At 43.3% G+C, this 26,159-nt stretch overlaps 1 protein-coding gene across 1 annotated transcript in view; it reads left to right on the forward strand.

Annotated features, from left to right (window-relative positions):
- Positions 1-584: 584 nt before the first annotated feature.
- The window catches only part of b4galt6 (UDP-Gal:betaGlcNAc beta 1,4- galactosyltransferase, polypeptide 6), an 83,709-nt gene continuing 58,134 nt past the window's right edge, over positions 585-26,159 (forward strand). The window contains exon 1 of the mRNA XM_060917617.1: positions 585-1,091. Within this exon, the coding sequence (XP_060773600.1) occupies positions 977-1,091 (115 nt within the window). The 5' untranslated portion in view covers positions 585-976. The remainder of the gene's footprint in view (positions 1,092-26,159) is intronic.

A 26,159-nucleotide genomic window follows, 5' to 3' on the forward strand; every position in this document is an offset into this window, starting at 1 on the left:
GCAAGAAGGTCCGGGTTCGAGCCCCGGGGCCGGCGAGGGCCTTTCTGTGTGGAGTTTGCATGTTCTCCCCGTGTCCGCGTGGGTTTCCTCCGGGTGCTCCGGTTTCCCCCACAGTCCAAAGACATGCAGGTTAGGTTAACTGGTGACTCTAAATTGAGCGTAGGTGTGAATGTGAGTGTGAATGGTTGTCTGTGTCTATGTGTCAGCCCTGTGATGACCTGGCGACTTGTCCAGGGTGTACCCCGCCTTTCGCCCGTAGCTTGCCTGCGACCCTGTAGAACAGGATAAAGCGGCTAGAGATAATGAGATGAGAAAAAAAACAAACCATGGCAAGAAAAATCCTACATGTAGGAGTGAAATCTTGTCCTTCTGGGCGCCTTCTACTTTCATTCTTGATCTTAAAACCTTTTCAAACCTGTTATTTAGTTCGTTTTAGTGCCAGGAACATTTTCATAGTCAGTATTGTCGGTGTTGGGTTTGACTGTGCTCAGGAGAGCGTGTCTGAGAAGAAGAAGGAGGAGGAGGATGAGAAGGTCTCCTCACCGTCATCTCAGTTCCTCCTCCTTATCTACTTCATATGAAAACATGGTGCATAGGCAGGTGCGGGTTTGAGTTCACGCTTTATTCGCTCGGTTTTCTGCTCCACAGACACACCATGAACCACGCAGTGTTTGCGGATTGTCTGTGGTTATCAGTGATTTAACTTTTTTTTTTTTGGTCAGTCTGGAAATTTCTTGGTTTCAGCAGTCCGGTTCTTTAGGCGCTTTAGCTTAGCTTTATCGCTGCATCCCTTTTCTACCGGCCCAAAAAACCCACCAAAAACCAGGCCACAGCGATGCGGACTTTACTAAAGCCTTGATTTCTGAGGGGAGAAAAAAGAAATTCGCTTTAGTGACTGGAAGGAGTTTTATATATTTTATGGAACTAACGGATAGCTAGCTAGTCGCCGCTTCTCTAAGCAAAGGAAAAAAAAACCATGCTGAATTCGAGGCGGCTGTTGCGGCTCTCTAACCGCTCCTTCTTGGCCTTCTTTTTTTTCTTCTCCATGTCTACGACCTGCCTCTACTTCATTTATGTGGCCCCTGGAATAGGTGAGTGTTTCTAATATACTGAATTCTCTTGAAACTTTGGGTGTAATTTAGGCTAAGCTATATACACTAGTTAGCATGCTAGCATTAGTTCCAGTTTGGCTAGCTAGCTAATTGAATTTTATTAATTCCGCTAGCTAGCTAGCTAACCAAACTGGAACTAACGCTAGCTAACTATACATAGCTCAACAATTAGCCAAACTGTGTTGTGTGCTGTCCGGGTACATAATTTTTAAAAAGGTTTTATAATGATTATACACTTCCAGTTTTCCTATAGCTGAAAGAATTACGTTAAATACTTTGCCCTATTAACGTTTTGCATGATTAATCAGCTTTGGAATTTACTCAAGCTAGCTAACGCCCTTTAAACATGACTTTCAATTCCACTGTTAATCTGTTACTAGTGGTGATTAGTAGGCTGTATCAGCTGCCCTCACTTTCATAAAATCTGATGCATTTTTGTCTGGGTGTTCCTTTTCACCAATAAAGACATCCTGTAAAAATTTTTTGACCATATTCAAAAGTCTAATAGTGGCACCATGAGATTCATTTTTTTTGCCAAAAAACGCTTATTTTACGTTTTCGCGTAAGGTTTGAATCACAATGTTGGACTCCATTTATTGATTTCTTGTGACCCAGAGATCATGTTAAAGGTCCCATGGCATGAAATTTTCACTTTCTGAGGTTTTTTTAACGTTAAAATGAGTTCCTCTGACCTTCTTAAGTCACCCCAGTGGCTAGAAATTTCATAATGTGTAAACCAAACTATGCCCAACATTTGAGAATGGCGCGTTGATAAACTCTTCCCTTTACTACGTCAGCAAGGGAGATGATCCCCACGCCCCCCCTCTGGATTCCCACCCACTGTAGGGATTGCCCCGCCCAGTTGTAGTGAGGAGACCATAGAGGGAGGACACAACAACATGGCATCACCTAAAGGCCTCTGCATGCTCTTGCGACAAGGCTTTCGCAGATAGCTTTTCGCAGACAGTTGTAATTTATTGTTGAGCGGGGAGTAATAGGTGTGCGCGATTGTTATTCACCGGCACAAGGCAAGGGGGTGCGAAGTCGCTAGGAGTAGTTGGTGGGTGTGGTTCGTGGAGTGTTTATCCTCCGGTTACTTATAATGACTAGAACTGGAGTCGTATAGATGTACGTACTTCCTCGATCAACCGCTCTTCGTGCTGCTCCATCTTCGCTCGTGTTTTTAAAAATGGCGGTCGTGAAAACAAACCAAACCGGGAAAGTAGTGAAGCGGAAGTGCGTGTACAGCGGATGTAGAGCGGACCAATCAGAGCCCTCTTGTCTGCGAGGCTTCTGCGGTAGTCACAATTTTTGGGAGGTGCGCGCAGAGCGTCTGCGAAGGTGGAGGGGCTACGCAGACACTGTCTGCGACACCGTCTGCGAGGACTGGGTTGTCAGCATAAATTGGCCTTAAGCGAGCGAAACATGGAAATTGCGCTGTACATGGATGTGACAACACAGAAAGGAGTCTGTTTTTACTGCCGACGGGAGAGCCCCTGAAGACGCAGTGGCTTAATTTTATTTACTTCAATAATACGCCGTCGAGTCTACCTAAGACGGTGTATGTTTGTCGGAAGCATTTTCCTGAGGAATGTTTCCACAACTTGGGACAGTACAGGGCAGGTTTTGCACATCAACTGTCACTGAAGCCTGGGTCCGTACTAGGGGTGTGCAAAAATATCGATACGGCGATATATCGCGATACTTTGTCTTCTGATTCAATATCGATACTCAATTTGAATATCGATATTTTTTCAAATAATAAATCATGTTTCAGACGGGTTGTAAATCCAGTTCGACTTCCGCACCTCCGCTCCGCGAGGTGTCGCTGTGCCGCTCCCTCACTGCAAGGCACTGTTCGTCTTCTCTTTTTTTTTCCCCAGCGGTTGCAGTGAGGAAAAAAAACAAGCAAGCATGGCTGTTAACGTAAACCTAGAGACGCCGCCGAACTTTAAGGCAGATGTTTGGAGGCACTTTGGATTCCAAAGGAAAGGAGAAATAAACAGTGAGCCGGTGTTCTGTAAAGTTATCCTACCTCTTGTATTTGTCCTACCAAGCCTACTGCGCATGCGCGAAATCCAGGAGGGTAGGAAAATTCAACAGTAGTTTTGTCCTACCGATCAGCTGGGCTGATAGAAAATCGGTGAGTGTTTCACGCATTTGCCGATTTTTATGTTTTGTGCGTATTGGTCGAGTCTTTGGCCGAGTCAAATAATTTGTAATGCCTTGTTTTGAATAATAAACCGGTCTGTATGAGAACTTGCTAATTCATGTGTTCTGCGCATGCGCAGTAGGCTTCGTGCATGCGCAGTAGGAGACTAAGATGCCCACTGCACTTTTCAATGTGTTTCAGACAGTGTGTTGTTCCTGCAAAATAAGCACAAGTTAAATGTTCTCCGGTATATGTTCTCAAGTTTACAAAGAACAAATTGATATTAGTGTTAGCACTGAAATGTATGTGCAGTCTGCAGTGCAAGTTTTAAGTTTTCATAAAACAATTTGATTCTGCTTGTTAAGCAGCACTGATGTGTCCATGCTTACAGAAAAGTTGATAATACTAGCACAGAAATGGGAATTTTCTGTATGTTGTAGTGAAGCAACTCTTGGTTTTGCCAGCAGTGGAATAGAGACAAATATATGTCTGGCAAGAGTGTGTAGTTATGTATGTGAAATGTAATTTTACAGTGGTCAATAAATTCTGATTTTCTTCAGTGACACAGATATCGTGATGTGGTTGAAATTTCTTGCAATATATCGATTATCGCAGAATCGCTGTACCGTGATATTATCGTTATTGTGGGCAAAATATCGCCATAGTATCGTATCGTGAGGTATCTGGTGATACCCAGCCCTAGTCCGTACCAAGCATCCCTGCCGCATCAGCCACAAACACCGAACAAGTAAGTGTATAACTGTTAAGTTGTTTTGCCGTGTTTTAAAATCGGTGCCACGTTAGCCTTGCAATGGCTACATTAGCTGTGCAGCTAACCGCTTCCTGCAGTTAGCCAGGTACTCTGCGCTACAAAACCAAAAAGCATGCAGCATGCTGTCTTATAATAGCCAATCAAAACAGTTTTTACAAAGACACCCACATTCTTTTTTTTTTAAGTCACTCGTTCATTTTATTTGTTTGTTTGTTCAGTAAAAACCCAAACATTTGTTGAATTTATTTTATTTCCTCGCGTCGCACCTTAATGACGTCAGCGCGCGGTATTTTTCCCTTCGCGGTTTGTTCCTTCTCTCTCGCCATAGTAAGACACCCACATCCACTTGTTCTGACCCACTGGAGGTAGCGTCACAGTGCTGTTAGCCAATCAGAGGTAACACGTTTACATGTCATGAATATTAATGATAAGACCCGCCCCCACCCTCTACCCTTCCCCGCCTCCATGCTTCTCATTAGCAAAACGACGCACTGGGAAAAGCGCTGAAATGGGGCTTTCTCCCAGGAGGCTATATTTACATGCCGAGGGTTCATTTCGAGAAAGGCTGCGGATATAACATCCGGAAACCTCCATGAGCCCATTTAAAGCATCAACAAATCACCATGCCATGGGACCTTTAAGAACCTTATGGAATCAATTTTGTGCCAAAATGCTCATACAATACTTTTGAAATATCAAACAAAAACGACAAATCGAAATACAAAAAAACAAAAAAAGTCAATTTTTTTATACTGGCAAACAAATTATTCGTGTAATCGTGCAAAATATATCAGTCTATTACTCTTCAGAAACCTTTTATTTTTGTTCCGTGTCTTTCTCAGTTTTGTTTGACGTAATTTATTTTGGTTGCGATTCCAGCTTTCTCGTTTGCGCTCCCTGACTTTTTGCTTGCAGTTTTGGCACAAACTTCACGTGTGGGTGGGCTGTCCAGGAATGCATTCCCATTGGCTAACTTGTGTTTGACTGACAGCTACGCTCAGCCATTCCCTACTCGGATTCTGGCGGACTGTTTGACGAGTGACCGATCCATTGACGGTAAACAAGGACTTCAGTGGCGACTATTGCCGCTTTTCCACTACCAACGCGGCTGAGTTGGGCTGAGCCGTGCTGTGCTGAGTCGAGCTGAGTGGGGCTGTTGGAGTTGCATTTCGACTACAACCGCGCTGAACCGTGCTGGCTGGAAGTGGGTGGACACATTGGGTGGAGTTAGCGAAAGTGGGTGGACGTCAGGTGATGTCGTTAGGCGGCGCAAACAGTGACATCAGTGACCTTTTAAGCGGTAGTCTCACGACCCGGATAGTAAACAATAAACATGGAGGACATGGAGTCGTTAGTGTTGCTGGTCTTGGTGCTGTGGCTTGTTGTCACCGACAACGCCAACAGATACTGGCAAGAGCGTATAGATGAGGCGAGGCGCATAAGGCTTCAGAAATTCTCGTAATTCATAATTCTTCTTCCAGGTTTACGGTGTTTACAGATCCCAGCGTGCTCGCAGGGTGTGTGTGGGCGTGTGAGGACACTCCTCCTCACCAATCAGTGCACAGGGGAGTGTCTCCTCACGCCCCCAGCCTCACTCAGCTCGGTTTGGCTCGCTTCAGCCCCACTCCAAAACCGTGCGAGTTTTGGGGGCTGAGTAGGGCTGAAGCGAGCCGAGTCGTGCTGCTCTGAGGTAGTCGAAACGCGAGCCGTGTCAGGCTGAAGTGAGCTGAAAAAGGGTAGTGGAAAAGGGCCATAAGATATTGAATTAATTCAACAAAGTGTAAATTCAATAACATAGTTGCCACTGATGTCTACTCAATCCTTGTTTACCATCAATGGATCGGTCACTCGTCAAACAGTCCGCCAAAATCCGAGTAGGAAATGGCCGCAACAGCCGCCGGGGAATGGCTGAGCGTAGCTGTCAGTCAAACACTAGTTAGCCAATGGGAATGCATTCCTGGACAGCCCACCCACACGTGAAGTTTGTGCCAAAACTGCAAGCAAAAAGTCAGGGAGCGCAAACGAGAAAGCTGGAATCGCAACCAAAGTAAATTACGTCAAACAAAACTGAAAAAGACGCGGAACAAAAATAAAAGTTTTCTGAAGAGTAATAGACTGATATTTTGCACGATTACACGAATAATTTGTTTGCCAGTCTAAAAAAATTGACTTTTTTGTATTTTGATTTGTCGTTTTTGTTTGATATTTCAAAAGTATTGTATGAACATTTTGGCACAAAATTGATTCCATAGAACCTCTGCAAGGGATTGAGAAGCATTAATGTGATTTCATAATACATTTGTATTGTTTAAAAGTAGTTGAACAATGATTCAATGAACAGCTAAAACTCAAACTGTGCTTGATGATATATTTAGAATATGTACTAAAATGTGTATCTAAGATATTTGGTATAGTCTATAAGGTGCCATAATGTTTCATGAAAAGTGATTGAAATTTTGTCATAAAATAGCAGCTTTTTCCATAACTTTGAGCTCCTGGTGCCACCATTTAAACTTTTGAATTTTGTCAAAATATTTCACCCAGTGTGTTTGCTTACCAGAAGGAACATAAAAACACAAATGCATCATGATTGGAGGAACTTTTCATTTTTAGGGGGCAACTGATGCACCCTAATAATAATAATAATAATAATACATTTTATTTATATTGCCCTTTACATCCAAAGATCTCAAAGGGCTACAGGTTAAAAAGAGAAATTAGAGTCTAAAAAGAGAAACTACTAAAAAGAGAAACTACTAAAAAGAGAAGCTACTAAAAAGTGGGACTAAAAGTTTTATTAAAAAGAAATGTCTTTAAATGTCTTTTAAAACAGTCAGTGGACTGTGGTGCCCCTCAGGGTGTCAGGGAGGGCATTCCACAGCCTAGGTGCAACAGTGCAGAAGGCCCTGTCTCCCATTGTCCTCAGCCTGGTTCTAGGGATCTGGAGAGAGTTTGAGTGAGTGGAGCGGAGGGAGCGTGATGCGCTATGTGGGAGAAGAAGTTCTTTGAGGTAGGGGGGAGCATGTCCATGGATACATTGATGTGTGAGGAGGGAAACTTTGTATTGGATGCGGGCAGAGACAGGAAGCCAATGGAGTGAATGGAGGATAGGGGTGATGTGCTCGTATTTGCGCACTCTCATCAGGATCCTAGCTGCAGAGTTTTGGATGTATTGCAGCCTCTGCAGACTCTTGCTAGGGATCCCAATGAGAAGTGCATTGCAGTAGTCCAGTCTGGAAGAGATAAAGGCATGGACTAGCTTTTCGGCATCTGAGAAGGAAAGAATGGGGCGGAGTTTGGAGATATTTCTGAGGTGGTAGAAGGAGGTCTTACAGAGGTGGTTTATGTGGGATTCAAAGGTAAGTTGGGGGTCCATTTTCACACCAAGATTGGTGACTACAGATGAGAGGGGAATGTTGGAGCCAGAGAAGTCAATGCTGAGTATAGGTGATGATTGAATCTGGTAAGGAGTGCCAACCAGGATGGCTTCAGTTTTGGCACTATTGAGTTGGAGGAAATTTTGCCCCATCCATGCCTTAATCTCCTCCAGACAGATGGTGAGTTGGGACGGGGCTAGTTGTGATGAGGAGGGTGGAGTTGCATGTTTGACATTGACATAGAGCTGTATGTCATCAGCGTAGCAGTGGAATGAAAAACCATGATGACTGATGACCTGACCAAGGGGAATGAGGTAAAGGATGAAGAGAATAGGGCCCAAGACTGACCCTTGGGGAACACCACAGGTGACTGTGTGAGGGTTTGAGATGGAGTGGCCCATGGAGATGTACTCTGTCCGGTTAGTGAGGTATGACTGAAACCAACTGAGCACAGTTCCAGAGATTCCGATGGTAAGGTTGAGTCTGTTTAGTAGGATGTTGTGATCAACTGTGTCAAATGCGGCGGATAGGTCCAGAAGGACGAGGAGAGATGGAGAACCAGCGTCAGATGACATCAGGAGATCATTTGTGACTCTTACAAGGGCAGTTTCTGTGCTATGGGCGGAGCGAAAACCGGATTAGTGATTAGCTAGTTATGCTAAGCATTTTAGCTAGTTAAGCGGATGCTTAGCAACCGGTCAATAAACGCACTGATTGCAATGAAGCAAGTGTCTTTTCAGTTATCAGTATTTCTGCCATCCGAGTCTTGTTCACAGTTCTTCCTTGGTCCTGTGACACAGTATTGTGAAAAGAGATGAAGCAGCAAACAGTTCAGTTTTTAAGTTGAATTGAATTGAAGTGTTGTGTAGCACAGGTATTAAGTGCACTTCTGTAAAAGATCTCACACATTTTAAGTTCATTCATTCATCTTCAGTAACCGCTTCATCCTGGTCAGGGTTGGGCTGGATCCAGTGCCTATCCCGGGAATACCCCCTGCCAGTCAGTCGAAGGGTACCGTGCAGACAGGGGCGGTTTAGCTTTGCCAGTGCTTTTCTTTGAAAGGTGTGAGGAAACCAGTGATTAAAGGTTAGGTCAGTACAGTTCTTTTATTCCTCATCCAGTAAATGTTTTAAAAAAAAATGGATGGCGTGGCTCCATGCCGTTCCCTTCTATAGAAACGAAGCCAAAATTCCTGTGCTGTGGAGACGAGAGTCGAAGTACACATTTGTTAGGACGGTGCCTTTTCCCAATACTAAGGTCCAGTGCATCACCAAGCCTGTCAATCACTTCATTCCTGACTGTTGGAGAGGCCACAGGAGGAGGGAGTTTCTAGCAGGTTGTATTTTCTACGAACCTGAATGTTTGCGCCATGTTGTCATATGATCAAGCTCCATTTGCAACATGGTGTCTGATACCCCTTTTCCACCAAATCAGTTCCAGGGCTGGTTCGGGGCCGGTGCTGGTTCACAACTCGTTCAACTTGCGAGCCAGCTGAGAACCAGTTTGCTTTTCCATAGCTCGGGGTGCTAAGGGGAGCCACGTCAGTTACGTCGCTGTATACATCAGTTACGTCGCTGCGTTTGCGTAAACCTTGGCACGAACATCGAAGCAACAACAACAATAATGGATGACTTCGCATTTGTATAGCTGCTGCTTCTCGTCGCTTAAAAATGGCGATCTTTCGCAGTCTTGCTATTGTTGTCGGTCTTAACAACTCCGCCCCCCCGCTGACGTAAGCGGTTCTTTCCTCTGGCCCAGCAGAGAGTTGGTGCTAGCCTGGAACCGGTTTTTCTGGCTCCAGAGCCAGTTCTTTGTCAGTGGAAACAGAAAACCCGGTTCCAAACTAAGCACTGGCCCCGAACCAGCCCTGGAACTGCTTTGGTGGAAAAGGGCCATAAGAGGGTGAAAAGGACACAAGAATGCCTTCTTACGATATCGTTAAATAACACTTTAAAAACTAATTTGTGGGACAAAATAAAAAATATACAAAGATCCTCATGGGGAAAACTATTCAAGTTAGACCCTGTAGATGGAGAGATTGACAGTTTATATGAGAAGTGACATGGAAAATAGGGCTCTTTTGTCACTGAAACATCTGGGAATAGGTGGGGCTACATGTTCTACTGCAGCCAGTCAGTAGGGGTACGAGACCTGCATTTGCTTCACTTTTTAGAGATGATGTGCTGTAGATCCTTTTTGCAGTCATTGGCTTCACTGATCAAAGTTTTGAAAACATGCAGGAATGTAAATGCAGCTCATACTAAGCACCTTGGCAAGCTATCTCTGTTCAGATCCGGTTAGTTTATCAGTCTGTAATGATTGAAATTTTTCACATGTCTCCTCAGTAATAAAAAATCTCACATTTGGAGAGGCCACAGGAGGAGGGAGTTTCTAGCAGGTCATATTTTCTACGAACCTGAATGTTTGCGCCATGTCATATGACCACGCGCCATTTGCAACATGGCGTCTAAGAGGGTGAAAAGGACGTTAGAGTAGAGAAGAGATGCTGTATCTTCTTTCAGTTTACACGGCTGTGTATCTAGACGGAACTAAAATGATCAGGCAACTGCCGAGTTTGTCAAAAAACAGTAAGTAGTTCCGGCCTGTAACTTTCTCAGAGGAGGATGGAGAAAAATACCGACATGAGCGCTCTAGATCGAAATAAATTCACAAAGGAGCACCTGTAATATAGAAAATTGCAGAAGGACCCCATTTTGATTTAATCTTTCTGAACAGGGCTTAGAACTACATTCAGATATTAATAGTTGGAGTTCATGATTCACAAGGACACAACCGTGCACGTGCACATTGGTATAATCAATCCAGCTGATCAAACTGCGCACCAAATTATGGCCCTTTTCCACTACCCTTTTTCAGCTCGCTTCAGCTCACTTCAGCCCGACGCGGCTCGCGTTTCGACTATCTAAGAACAGCACGACTCAGCTCGCTTCAGCCCTGCTCAGACCCCAAAACTCGCACGGTTTTGGAGTAGGGCTGAAGCGAGCCAAACCGAGCTGAGTGAGGCTGGGGGCGTGAGGAGACACTCCCCTGTGCACTGATTGGTAAGGAGGAGTGTCCTCACACGCCCACACGCCCCGCGAGCACGCTGGGATCTGTAAACACCGTAAACCTGGAAGAAGGAGAATTACAAATTACGAGAATTTCAGAAGCCTTATGCGCCTCGCCTCATCTATACGCTCTTGCCAGTATCTGTTGGCGTTGTCGGTGACAACAAGCCACAGCAGCAAGACCAGCAACACTAACGACTCCATGTCCTCCATGTTTATTGTTTACTCTCCGGGCTGTGAGACTACCGCTTAAAAGGTCACTGATGTCACTGTTTGCGCCGCCTAACGACATCACGTGACGTCCACCCACTTTCGCTAACTCCACCCAATGTGTCCACCCACTTCCAGCCAGCACGGTTCAGCGCAGTTGTAGTCGAAATGCAACTCCAACAGCCCCACTCAGCTCGACTCAGCCCAACTCAGCCGCGTTGGTAGTGGAAAAGCGGCAATAGTCTCATTTAAAAGAAAGAACCAGTTCAACAAATGTAAATGATCCAAAGGCCTTTCTGCGCTTAAGTTAACCTTAATGACACCTGGTATAAGCCTAGGTTTTGATTGATTGATTACTTTATTCTGAACAATGAAGAAGAAAAAAAAATTAAATAAAAAATGCAATAATCAAAACATCGTCATAAACAAACAGAATAGCGTAGCCACAAGGCAATAACATAACAATGTTCAGAAAGGATTAGGAAGAAGTAATAACTTATCCAATCCTAACCCTCTATACCACCGCTAATCAAATCACTTTCCACCATAATAAACTATATATACAAAAGAAAACAAAAGCAGTAAACAAAAAAGAAAACATACCAAAACATACCGACATGGTACAATATCGATCAAATCATATATACAGATACTTATGTTATGCATATATACACACATACAATACATATATACAGTACATACATATACACATACCTATAGCTATACACTAAACACAAGAAGACCAGTCACAGACTTACTCTCAATTTCATCATCACCTATATAGTCTGCCTGTCCTCATTCTCATATATTTTTATTAACATGTTTTTATATAATTTTTTTAAACAGTTTTATGTTGGTGCTATTTTTGAGTTCATTTTCCAGACCATTCCACAATTTCACCCCACAGACTGTTATGCACGTACTTTTCATAGTTGTTCTAACATTTAAAATTCATTTCCCCTCTCAGGTTATACCCACCCTGCCTTTCCATAAACATATTTTGTACCTCACCCGGAAGAAGGTTGTGTCTTGCTTTATACATAATTTGTGCAGTCTTGTGTTTAACCAGATCCGTGAATTTCAGAGTGTGTGCTTTTACGAATAATGCGTTTGTATGCTCAAGATATCCCGTATTATTGACGATTCTTATTGCTCCTTTTTGTAATGTGCATAACGGCTGCAGGTTAGATTTGTAGGTATTACCCCATATCTCCACACAGTAGCTCAGATATGGAAGTATGAGTGCATTATACAGAGTATGTAGTGATTTATAGTCCAGAATGTGTCCAGGTCACAACCGGACGTACGATTTTTTTGGCCGTGCGATTTTTGGCGTTTCCCAAATCGCTGCGTTTTTTTTGTTCATGGAGAAAGACGCACGTTGGCCGTAAGTTTGTCTTGCAACCTGAAAAAAACGTAAGTGCCCGTAGAGTTTGTTTGACATGACAAAGAACCTCTGCGGCCGGTCTACGGCTCGAAAATCAGCACGTCACACGCGCACCCTCCGTGCGTTTCTTGCGTTTTTTGCACGTAGACCGGCCATAGGAGCACGTACGGCCGGTTGTGACCGAGGCTATACATGGCAAACAGCCACATTATCAATCCTTGATGAACTAAGCCATTGTTCTGTACCTTCTCAAGTCCCTAAGGCCACTCGACCTCTGCGGAGAAATAATGTTTGTCATTGTTTACTGTAGTAGTAAGTAGGACTTGTGATTAGTATCAGTGTCATGGTTTTTGTTGTTGAACCTGAACTATAGTTGCTCAAGTACACATCTTTTGTTTTTCTTGTTTCCATGTAACGTGGTACGCAGAGGCCTGTTTCTATCCGACATCAGAAATGTAATCTGTAGATCAGATTTAATGCCTGTTGCCTGAGAGAAATTTGGAGCATGCAAGGGATTTGCTTTCCCTTGATTGTACACTTCTGTGCAGATTTCACAAGTGTATCTGAAATTCTCGAGTCATCTTTTTGATTTCTAGACCTGGCCTTCTCAACATTTTCAACAGCCAAGGTCCCTTCTTTTTTTTTTTTAAAGGCTTGGTCTGAAACCCAGTTGCTATTTAGATGATTTTTGTTGCCCTAACACACCATCAGCTTGCTTTATCAAGCACATTTTTAGGTCATGGGATTTCCTGTGTATTTGACCTGAAGTGATAAACTGCACCACAGGAAGTTTTACAACTGCATGTTTTCTCGCCCAGTAAATACCGTGTCCTCCACAATTATTGGCACCCCTGGTTAAAGGAACAGTCCACCGTACTTCCATAATGAAATATGCTCTTATCTGAATTGAGACGAGCTGCTCCGTACCTGTCCGAGCTTTGCGCGACCTCCCAGTCAGTCAGACGCGCTGTCACTCCTGTTAGCAATGTAGCTAGGCTCAGCATGGCCAATGGTATTTTTGGGGGCTGTAGTTAGATGCGACCAAACTCTTCTGCGTTTTTCCTGTTTACATAGGTTTATATGACCAGTGACATGAAACAAGTTCAGTTACACAAATTGAAACGTGGCGATTTTCTATGCTATGAAAAGTCCGCACTATAATGACAGGCGTACTAACACCTTCTGCACGCTTCGGCAGCGCATTGATATCTGAGCTCCGTATCAATGCGCTGCCAAAGCGCGCAGAAGGTGTTAGTACGCCTGTCATTATAGTGCGGACTTTCCACAGCATAGAAAATCGCCACGTTTCAATTTGTGTAACTGAACTTGTTTCATGTCACTGGTCATATAAACCTATGTAAACAGGAAAAACGCGGAAGAGTTTGGTCGCATCTAACTACAGCCCCCAAAAATACCATTGGCCATGCTGAGCCTAGCTACATTGCTAACAGGAGTGACAGCGCGTCTGACTGACTGGGAGGTCGCGCAAAGCTCGGAGAGGTACGGAGCAGCTCGTCTCAATTCAGATAAGAGCATATTTCATTATGGAAGTACGGTGGACTGTTCCTTTAAGATGTGTTAAAAGCCTTAAAATAAATTCAGTTTTTATTGCAGAAGCATAATCTCACACTGAAAATTGTAGAAAAATGTAACCTTTAACTCAAGTGAATAAAAAAAAAATCCCTGACCTAAGAAATAATTTTTCATAAAATCACCTGTTCCACAATTATTGGCACCATAACAATTCCTAGAAAATAAATGTAATTGAAGCATTTCTGTCACTTCTACTGTAATTTATAAAGTTGATCAGAGTATCTAGGAACCTTTAATTAGTAATTAATCACGTCCTGTTTCCCTGGGGTATAAATATGTGACACAGAGGCCTATTTCTCTTATCCACTCTTCAACATGGGAAAGACAAGAGAACACACCATTCAAGTAAGGCAGATGTGTGTCGACCTTCATAAGTCAGGCAATGGCTACAAGAAAATAGCCACTCGCCTACACCTGCCCAGATCTACAGTCAGAGGAATCAAGAAGTTTAAAACAACTGGAACAGCGGCAAACAAGCCTGGACGAGGATGTAAGTTTATCTTGCCACCATGCACAGTGAGGAGGATGGTAAGAGAAGTAAAAAGTTCTCCAAAGCTCACTGTTGGAGAATTGCATCAAAGAGTAGCATCTTGGGGTCACAAAGTCTCCATAACAACCATCAGGCGCTATCTACATGCCAACAAGCTGTTTGGGAGGAATGCACGGAAAAAGCCTTTTCTCACTTACAAGCATAAACGTAAACGTCTGGAGTTCGCTAAGCGGTACTGGGACTTCAGCTGGGACCGTGTGCTTTGGTCAGATGAGACCAAGATGGAGCTTTTTGGCAACAAACACGCTAAGTGGGTCTGGCGTAACACAAAAGATGAGTATGCGGAAAAGCACCTCACGCCCACTGTGAAGTATGGGGGAGGATCGGTGATGCTGTGGGCCTGTTTTTCTTCCAAAGGCCCTGGGAACCTTGTTAGGGTGCATGGCATCATGAACTCTTTGAAATACCAGGACATTTTAAATCAAAATCTGGTGGCCTCTGCCTGAAAGCTGAAGATGGGTCGTCACTGGGTCTTTCAGCAAGATAATGACCCTAAACATGTGGCCAAATCTACACACAAATGGTTCACCAGAAACAAAATCAAGCTCCTCCCATGGCCATCTCAGTCCCCAGACCTCAACCCGATTGAAAACCTGTGGGGTGAGCTGAAGAGGAGAGTGCATAGGAGAGGACCCAGGACTCTGGATGATTTAGAGAGATTGTGCAAAGAGGAATGGTCGAATATCCCTCTCTCTGTATTCTCCCATCTTGTGAAATGTTATAGAAGATGATTAAGTGCTGTCTTGTTGGCAAAAGGGGGTTGTATAAAGTATTAACATGAGGGGTGCCAATACTTGTGGCACACATGATTTCATGTAAATTATTTCTTAATGTGGGATTTTTTTTCCCCACTGAATAAATGCACTTGAATTAAAGGTTGGATTTTTTTTTTTTGCATTATTGTCCTATATTATTTAAAAAAAAGAAAAGAATTTATTAGAAGCTTAAGAACATATCTTAACGAGGGGTGCCAATAATTGTGGAGGGCACTGTATATGTGACCCCTTTAGGAGTCTGATGTTTAAGTTAAGTGGTTGATTTTATAAAAATGCATTAAATTTCACTGAGGGAATTAGTTTTTTGGATATTTGTCATTCAGTTACCTATAAGATTTTTAAAACAGTAATTTCAAACAGTTCTTATTTTTTAAAAAGTGTGTATGATGTATGCGTGTGTGCATTTTTACACCTATAAAAGTACACTTGATGGTTGTTAAATAGCTTTTGTAATGGTATACATCATTGTTTAATTCTGTAACGCCAACAAAATCACAAATGTAACAAAAAGAGGATCTTGTATCTTACTTGGCGAATTTATAACCTTGGAACATAAGGTTGCAATACCAGCGTTTTCTGGGAGCGAGGAAGACACCAGTTAAGGACTGTGAAGTCAGGTCATCCAGGAAGCAGGGCGTATTTTAGATTAGATTCAACTTTTTATTGTTGTCCAAAGTACAGAACTAATAAAATGCAGTTACGAGTGCAAATGGCAAGATATCATTATATTGTTGGAGACCAATGAGAAGATGGTAGGAAGGCAAATGTGAGTGTTACAGTACAAATGGCATGATGTGATGTGTATTGCCGCTTTTAAAAAATATATCCTTGTGCTACCCAAAACGAGTGAAGAAACCTCAGGCCTCGTAAATGTAGATTCTGAAGCTGGGTTGTGTGTGGTGTTATAATTCAGAAACAGCAGGGCTTTTAAAATCCCATTTTAAAAAAGAAAGAAAGCGGTAACAGTTAAGGTTGTTTTCTGTTCATACATCTATCCGATCGCTTTGGCCGAATGCAACGTTTGGAATTGCCGATTGAAATGAATTCATTCCGAATATATAAAGAGTGCATGTAAATGTAGCTATTGTCCAGTTTCAGTGAGCCTGTATCCGCTGTAGCCTTAAGGCCTCTGCATGCTCTTGCGACAAGGCTTTCGCAGATAGCTTTTCGCAGACAGTTGTAATTTATTGTTGAGCGGGGATAATAGGCGTGCGCGATGTTATTCACCGGCACAACGCAAGGGGGCGCGAAGTCGCTAGGAGTAGTTGGTGGGTGTGGTTAGTGGAGTGTTTATCCTCCGGTTACTTATAATGACTAGAACTTTTTTTTTTTATAATGACAAGAACTGGAGTCGTATAGATGTCCGTACTTCCTCAATCAACCGCTCTTCGTGCTGCTCCATCTTCGCTCGTGTTTTTAAAAATGGCGGTCGTGAAAACAAACCAAACCGGGAAAGTAGGGAAGCGGAAGTGCGTGTACAGCGGATGTAGAGTGGACCAATCAGAGCCCTCTTGTCTGCGGCACTGTCTGCGAGGCTTCTGCGGTGGTCACAGTTTTTGGGAGGTGCGCGCAGTGTGTCTGCGAAGGTGGGGGGGCTACACAGACACTGTCTGCGACGCCATCTGCGAGGACTGGGTTGTCAGTATAAATTGGCCTTTAGGCCCTTTTTCCACCAAAGCAGTTTCAGGGCTGGTTCGGGGCCAGTGCTTAGTTTGGAACCGGGTTTTCTGTTTCCACTGACAAAGAACTGGCTCTGGGGCCAGAAAAACCGATTCCAAGCTAGCACCAACTCTCTGCTGGGCCAGAGGAAAGAACTAGGGATCGACCGATATGGTTTTTTTCAGGGCCGATACCGATTATTATGGAATTGGGATGCCGATAACCGATATGTGCAACCGATAAATGTAAACATTATAATTCACATGAAATTAAACATAGCACACACTGACACAGACCTTCATATCCATGAAATGTATGTCAAATCAAATCAAATCAAATCAAGTTTATTTGTACAGCGCTTTTAACAATAAACATTGTCGCAAAGCAGCTTTACAGAATTTGAACGACTTAAAACATGAGCTAATTTTATCCCTAATCTATCCCTAATCTATCCCCAATGAGCAAGCCTGTGGCGACGGTGGCAAGGAAAAACTCCCTCAGATGACATGAGGAAGAAACCTCGAGAGGAACCAGACTCAAAAGGGAACCCATCCTCATTTGGGCAACAACAGACAGCCTGACTATAATATTAACAGTTTTAACAGGTATAACCCTCAACTGTCCTCATGGGGCCGTCCTTCACAGGAGTGGGGCGATAAAACTCCGACCAGACACAGGGCACCAGGATGGATCAAGCAGGTCCGAGGGGCAGAAGAGGCCAGCATCTCAATCCCAGGATCAACATGTAACTCAGAGGGACAGATTGGGGGGGGAGAGAGAGAGAGAGAGAGAGAAAGAAAACACGTTGTTAGGTATGCCCTAAAAATGACAAGTATTAAATCTGTGTGGTAGGCTCGCAGAGACGAGAGTCTTTACATCAGGCATGACGCACAATGGCATGTTAATATGGTAAAAAATATATCATGACCTGCTCTGGCTGGATGCTTGATTGGGTGATGGGAGCACACTCCTCAGCAATGATGAGATGCAGATGGGACCCTTAGGCCTGGCCAAGACAATTCAGTTACATTTCACCGGGTCTGGGACATGCGACAGAATGTCTGATGGCCGATTCCCTGCAGGCTACGATAGCCAGTCGAGGTCCCCACCGTCTCCACCAAAAGATTTCCGGTTGACTCCATGTAACTCAGAGGGACAGATTTGGGGTGGGGGGGGGGGAGAGAAAGAAAACACAGGTGGTTAGGTATGCCCAATGTCACCTGAATAAGTAGGAACAGTATACATATTGCACCGAGTACAAGCAGGGACTCCGGCAACTAACTATGACAGCATAACTAAAAGGAGAGAGCCAGAAGGTAACACAGGCATGAGGGAGCCCCGGGACATAAAGCAGCCAGCCACTACACCGTCAACAAACTCGAGTGAGCAAGCGAGTGGGGACTGACAGCATCCATACATCCCAGTTTACCAAAACACTCTATGTCTGAGGACCCTCCAGATCTACTCCTTTACCTCATAAACACCATTAACAAAAGGCTTGACTAAACAGATATGTTTTCAGCCTAGACTTAAATGCTGAGACTGTGTCTGATTCCCGAACATTACTTGGAAGGCTGTTCCATAACAGTGGGGCTTTGTAAGAAAAGGCTCTGCCCCCTGATGTAGCCTTCACTATACGAGGTACCAGCAGATAGCCTGGAACCAGCAGATAGCCTGCGGCACTGTATGTTTAATTGTATGTTTAATTGTAAAATTGAACATGAAATTTTGTGCAGGGAGATGCCAGCAGCATTTGTACAATAAAGTCAAACATTTAGTTAGAATAAAATGAGAAATAAAATAATAATAAAATATTCACCAATAAAAAAATAAATCACTCCCTACTATATTACAGCTCACCATTTTCAGTGGAAAATAAATGAAAATACACTCTGGATTCTTTTACACTAAGACCTAAGTAAGACTTACCAACTTCAAGTAGTTTTTAAATAACAAATCAAGTGTAGGGAGCTGCCTGCAGCATTTTTTAAAAAGTAAAATCAAACATAAAGTAGGCGATCACTCCCTATTATGTAACAACTTAACAAGTAACCATCTACATTCTAATGCTTTTAATGCCCAAGCCTAATATTCCCAGTTTAGGAGGATTATATTGTAGTGAAGGAAGCATTAGATGTAGTTTCAGCGAGACTAGTTGGTTGTAGGCTAATTCAAGTGCTTCCTTCCATAAGCTAAGTTTGCCTGGCTACACAGATGCAAATGGACAATTTTAACGAGTAGTAGATGAAGAATGTAAACATATAATGATGTTGTGCTCTTGCAACTTGTGTGTTTGTGACTTATTGCGGCAAAAGCAGCGTGTCCATACCTTGAAGTGGGATCTGCTTCTGCCCGAGTGCCCGTACAGCCGCCTTGAAACAGTTCACAGCGTTTAGCTACGCGTGTCGATTGGCTGTATCCCTTGTGCCGCTTCTGCCCGAGTGCCCGTACGGCCGCCTTGAAACAGTTCACAGCGTTTAGCTACGCGTGTCGATTGGCTGTATCCCTTGTGCCGCTTCTGCCCGAGTGCCCGTACGGCCGCCTTGAAACAGTTCAGAGTGTTTAGCTACGCGTGTCGATTGGCTATATCTCTTGTGCCAAACAAATCAGATGTTGTGGTGGGCGGGACCGTGTTCTTGAACTTGGAGGCGAGTGCAGGAAAGGACGTGCAGTGACAGTCGCGTTAGGAATGAAATGGCTGCAAAAAGGCATGTTATTGGCGTATCGGTGGAAATTATGGCCGATACTGATAACCCTAAAAATGTCGAATATCGACCCGATATATCGGCCAGGCCGATTATCGGTCGACCCCTAGAAAGAACTGCTTGCGTCAGCGGGGGGGCGGAGTTGTTAAGACCAACAACAATAACAAGACCGCGAAAGATCGCCATTTTTAAGCCACGAGAAGCAGCAGCTGTACAAACGCGAAGTCATCCATTATTATTGTTGCTGCTGCTTCTTCTGTGTTTGTTTTTGCTTCGATATTCGCGCCAAGGTTTATGCAAACGTAGCGCTGTAACTGATGTATACAACGACGTAATGACATGGCTTCCCTTAGCACCGTGAGCTATGGAAAAGCAAACTGGTTCTTAGCTGGCTCGCAAGTTGACCGAGTTGTGAACCAGCACTGGCCCCGAACCAGCCCTGGAACTGATTTGGTGGAAAAGGGGTATTAGACACCTTTTACTCAGCCTGTTTAAGGTGGAATTTTTGTGCCGTTATTCTGCCTCACGTTCTGTGTAAAATGTGGCGGCTCGGTGGTGTAGTGGTTACCACTGTCTCCTCACAGCAAGAAGGTTCCAGGTTCGAACCTCATGGCTGATGGGGGCCTCTCTGTGTGGAGTTTGCATGTTCTCCCTGTGTCTGTGTGGGTTTCCTTTGGGTGCTCCAGTCCCCCCTCCCCCCCCAAGTTCACAGACATGCAGATTAGGTAAAAATACCCAGCCACTGGGATTGCACAAGCCAGTGCATACTTGGTGCTTGTCCCAAGCCCTGATGGATTAGGGACGGTTGCTTCAGGAGGGGCATCTGGTGTAAAACCTATGCCAAATCAAATATGAGGACCAGATTTGCTGTGGCGACCCCTAACGAGAGCAGCTTAAAGAAGTAGTAGTAGTTCTGGATAAAACAACAGAATGTGGAACGGTGAGTCTGTGTTGTTTCACCTCTGAGCTGGAACGATGTTTGTGTAAAAGGAACAACTGGAATGGTGGCACAGGGGTATGATGTTTTTGACCACTTTCCAAGACCGGTGCAAATTCTACAGCATCGAAGGTCTGTGCACTTTTCTGCCTCACATTTGCTTCCTACTTCTCTTAACATTCTCCTCCAGGATATTAGTGGTCACACAAACATGTTGCTCACATTCTCTCCATTGCTGTCTTCCTCATTACCTTTCACTCTGATTCATTCAATCTCTCATAAATATTTTCAAGCGCAGTTATCTGTGGCAGTTATCAGTTGTTGGTTTGTGCTCTAAAGGACATGTTATAAATCAGGGGTCACCAAACTTTTTTTCTCTGGGGGCCACATTGTCGTTCCTGACTGTGATGGGGGGCTGGGGTCGGGTCAGCTATATCACATAGAATTGTATGACCCAGACAAATATGACCACCAGCAGGCCTCATTGTGTAGTAGAGATTACTAGCCTGGCACAGCCGTCCCCACTACTATATCAACACTACTATATCCCCACTACTATATCAACACTTGATTCCTGGCACATATTTGCTTATCTTTACTAGTGGTTTGCAAAAGTAGTAATCGAGTCTTCACACTGTTTTAATTTGAAATACCACAGATATTCCATTTATTTATTTTCTAATAAAAATAACATCAAAGCTGTCAAGGTAAGAAACATCTGCCTAGTTGAGGTGATTGACACTGGCAAAGGTGAGTGGAAAATTATAAATTGTAGGTAGGCCTGTTGATATTATTAATAATATTAATAATCATTGTGTGCAGCACTTAATAAAGGTCAAATAAATAGGCCTATAAAATAAATACATTTAAACAGGGAAATTATAATAATATGAGCAATAGATCAATAGATCACAGCAGTTGTGCTGTGTCCTGCACGTCATTGCTCTCATCCATGGCCAAAGCAAAAAACTCGAATTCTGACGCTTTCTCATTCAGCTGGTCATACACGTCGTCCCCCAGATCTTCGGTTCGCCTGGTCATAGTAGGTGCGGACAGACTCACCGTGTTGAGCGCATCCTTCTTGTCGGGACACACCTCCTCGGCCACAGCAAGCATGCATACTTTAACAAAGTCCCCATCAGTAAACGGCTTTCCATGGGTAGCTAGTAGGTGAGCTACCTTATAGCTAGCTTGGACAGCAGCCTGGTTGATCTGGGTTTGGTGAAGGAATACATTCTGTTGTGCAGCCAGTCCGCATTTCATCCTCCGAATCCTGTCTTCTCTTGTTTGCCCTCGCAAACTAGCATACTCTTTGTGGCGGGTTTCATAGTGACGACGCAGATTATATTCTTTGAAAACCGACACACTTTCTTTACATACAAGACAAACTGCACGGTCCTTACACTGAACGAAAAAATAATCGGTGGTCCACTGTTCTTTAAAAACTCTGCACTCTGTCAGCTTGTCGCTGACCGCTCGCCATTTTGCTGTCCTGAACACTGACAGTTCTCTGCGCGTGCGCTGCCTGTCACTGCTTGATCGCGAGCATATGACGAAAATTCGGAAAATATGAATAATTCAATTTATAACTAAATATCAATTTTAATTGATAAAATCAACAAAATACAAGATGCAGACATGTTGTTATTTGCCAAAAAGCAATTAAAAAAAATGGGCCATGTCCACTTTTTGGGGATTGCCTCATAGGGCCAGTTCAAGTGGTGGGGGGCAGAGGAGCTGGGGGGCCGGTCAAAGGGGGGTGGCGGGCCGGAGTTGGCCCGCGGGCCGTAGTTTGATGACCCCTGTTATAAATATTGAGGCTATTGCTTTCATTAAATGTGAATTATTTAACAGAAGTGATTCCATGTTGCGTATGATCCTCAGTAACTTGTGTTTGAAGAGCTGTATTAAGTGTGCATGGCTAACAAAAGCACCTTAACACTCCGTTCAAATGCTGTTGTCTTCAAAGGAGATATGCAGAACCTTTTATTTTTAAATACATTTCTGAGTGGATAGTATCTCCATCCTTGACTCTTGTATGGTACATAAAGGGGAAGAAAAAAAATGTATATTTTTGAGAGTTAAAATCGACCACAAAGTTGGCATTCGAGCTGCCCTGCTGAGCCAGCCAGCCCTGAGTGCGTGATGTCACTGTGGTAACCGGTTTTAATGCCGAGGCCTTTGACAGCTCTAGGCCCAAGTCATATAAATAAAGATTTATCGTGAAAGAAATACCGTTACCGACTTGCTCAACTAAGATTGATTTGACTTCATTGATTGTGGGTTGATTCTCATTAAAACAGGATGGGTGTTATAACTTATGCATGCATTTTCACTGATGAAACGTAAAAGGCTAATTAAATAATCAGATGAACTAAGACAGTCACATTCCAAAGCAAATTAAATAATCTTATACTGCTAACTTAAACACACAATGCAAGTTACATGTATTAATCTAAATGCAGGTAAACAATGAGTGGTGGTGGTGTTTTGTATCCAAATGAGAGTCGGAGCTTACCCGTCTGTGTTCTCGCTTCTTGAAGGCTGATCTTGTGGCCGATTGTTTCGAAACAATCTGACTTTCAGTTGGTTGTTCAGTTCTCCGTTAATTCGCTTCTTCCACGTAAGGGTGAGATGGCAGCAATATGGGCAATTCCATGTAAATGTCAACCTCACCATGCAAAAATAAAGCAACATGTAATACATCAAAACCACTCCCAGAGATCTCACCTAGGCCTGTATTTTACAGATGTGAATAAGTTGAACCAATTTGTAACCAACCTAATATGTCACTGTCAGTCTTTCTTTCTTATAATGTAAAACCCAAGCTAAAATCAACTTTGATCATGTACAATTCTATATTATTGCCACAAGCCACAGAAATGTATGCTAAAATCCACAAAACAGCAAAACAATAACCATCCTAAATATTATTTAAGAACTTTGATAGTTTTAGCTGATATTTAGAGAGTTTTTCAAAGGGTTATGGTGGTTAAATTGCTGATTTTCTAAACATATGCCATGTCTATTTCAGACGCGTCACATCCATAATGGAATTTCGTCACATCCATAACGCTGACTTTTCCTTCCGAAACTCTGCATGAAATACAAAATATTTTAAACAAAGATCTTTTAATATTCACCTTGGACCCCTCTATCAAACGGATATCTCCATTTCGACATTAGGTTTACAATTTCACAGAGTTTGATAAAAATGTACAGTCACCCAAGAAAAGTGATACTTTTTCTGTCACATCCATAACGCATCTTTTATTGGCATTTTCTGGCATGCCCTAGATGTACTATGGGAATTGTTCTTGTTCCATCACTTCTCCAGTATGGTACAGCCTTAAAATATGCAACACCTGTTTAAATACTGGGAGACAATAAAACATGCACTGGGTCATTTGTTGCCATTTTGAGTTCAAGTGTCACGTCCATAACGCTGGAATTGCTCATATCCAGTTTGGAAATAAGACGGCTGGGGGCGTCGTGGATGGGGCGCCGTGCCGTGGATCCGGGGACCCGGGTTCGGTTCCGGCCCGGGGTCGTTTCCCGGTCCCTCCCCGTAGGGTATTAGGCAGAAAAAGAAATTTACCAGTCAAAAATAATATTTTATATAATCCTGATAAGCGCCGCAGGTGCGAAGACGAGCGCCGCAGGCGCGAAGTCCCTCTAGGGGGGTCTGGGGGCATGCCCCCCCAGAAAATTTTTGAAATTTAGACTTCATTTCCTGCATTCTAGGACATTTTCAGGGTGAAATGGCGTGTAATTTTTGATCAGAAATATTGCATATTTTTACTTTGTATTTTTTTCAGTTTCACTCCTGAATGTATCAGATGTATGTATGGTGTTTGATTTGGTAACAAAAGTGAAAAGAAAATAAACAACAATGAATTGTATATAATCTTTTGATCTAGTTACAGTATTTAATAAAAAAAAATAACCCAACAGTATTCTATTTTACCATACCCCAATGAAACCCCCTTGTTAATCAATGTATCACACATACCTTTTCTGTCTTTTTGTGGAAAAACGAATCAGTTTTTGTCACATTCAATTTGGGGCGTTTGTTGGGATTCATCTTGATCCAGAAGAGTGAGTCAGCAAAAAAAATGCGGTTCTCCCGCCAAGAAAGAGGAAACTACAACGCAGGGTGTTTGGCAATTTTCGACCAATCAGAATTCGCGATTTATTCAGTCCGCATGTTACAAGATTCAGTGCGGGCCAAAATGTCGGAAACGATGAAATATTCTGATTTTTCATTTCAAGTTTTCAGTATTTTTCGTATTAAACTGTGTTTCTTACGATTTGTAAATGATGGCGGAACCACACACGGACTGGCCATCGGGAGTAGCGGGAGTTTTCCCAGTGGGCCGGTGGTTCAGTGTGGGCCAGCGGAGAAAAAAAAAAAAAAAAAAAACAGTTGCGCGCTGGCCTTTAATATGATAAGCAATGTTAACAGTTTCTTTAACAAACTGTTAACATTGCTTATCATATTAAAGGCCAGCGCGCAACTGTAATAAGCAATGTTAACAGTTTCTTTAACAAACTGTTAACATTGCTTATCATATTAAAGGCCAGCGCGCAACTGTTTTTTTTTTTTCTCCGCCGGCCCACGCTGAACCACCAGCCCACCGGGAAAACTCCCGCTACTCCCGATGGCCAGTCCGTGTGTGGGCGGAACATAACTGGATTTATCGGATGACATGTGGGAGTATTCATGTGCGAAAATTTTCGGCATTATCGTCCGTTTCAGTATCCGTCTGTGTGTATACTTGCCCGTTGAAATCGGCAATCGCCCGTCAAATTTACGGGTGGACGGGTCTCTGCCTAATACCTTACCTCCCCGTCTCTCTCCCACTCATTTCCTGTCTCTGCACTGTCCTATCCAATAAAGGTGAAAAAAGCCCCAAAAATATCTTTAAAAAAAAAAAAAGAAATAAGATGGCTGCTCCGCTCATTCTCTCCATACTGTGTATTCCGCCATTACTGCTCGGCTCAGGCAGTTACTAAAACCCGGGACGGAACGGGATGTCACCGGTTTTAGCAATAACCGCGAGGAGGTCACTGCTCGAGTGATATGTTCCATCCCGGGTTTTAGCAACAACCCTCGGCTCATGCTCCAGGAGGACTGGTGCAACTGAACTCACTTTAAATAAAACAAGTATTTATTTTATTTTTCTTAAATTGTTGATACTGCACCCTCTTTCAAAACGGGCTTTATAGCCAACGGTCCTCAACAGATCAGAGGTTTCATACGATTCTTGAGTAAAATGTGCAGAGCAGAGGAGAGACCACTTCTTAGCCGCCCGACGTGTCCGTGAACAACTCGCAAAACATGTCCAAATCTTTGCAGTTTGAACATTCTTGGGCCATGAATGCAATGTAAATCTACCTTCTGTTGTGTTGCTGCACCCGCCAGCAACACATCTACGTGGCATGGTGATAAATTAGCTCAAAATGGAGGCTCGGCGTTGCAGTCAGCTCTATGTTTTAGTGTAGCCGAAATGGCGATGAGACCGATAGACTCCCTGCTGTGACATTACGGACATCAAGGTCATTCACTCAGACTGCTACCTATGTAAATCACTTTAATCGTAAAAATTACTATATTAGATTTATTGTTAACGCTTAAAACTATTCCTGTGCCATTCTTGAGGTCTCAAGGCATTTCTAAATGAAAGTGAGGCCATGGTTCTGCGTATATGCTTTAAGCATCGGGCCATTATTAAAAAATGTTCTGTTTCCGGTCCACCGGCCGGGTGAGTGCCGTTTGTGTGGTTGAAAATTTTTTTTTTTTAACGCCGGTTTTTCGAAAATTTTTTTGGGTTCGTAAATCTAAACTCGAACTTGACATT

The sequence above is a fragment of the Neoarius graeffei genome, chromosome 3 (assembly GCF_027579695.1).
Source record: "Neoarius graeffei isolate fNeoGra1 chromosome 3, fNeoGra1.pri, whole genome shotgun sequence".
In the NCBI taxonomy this organism is placed as follows: Eukaryota; Metazoa; Chordata; class Actinopteri; order Siluriformes; family Ariidae; genus Neoarius; species Neoarius graeffei.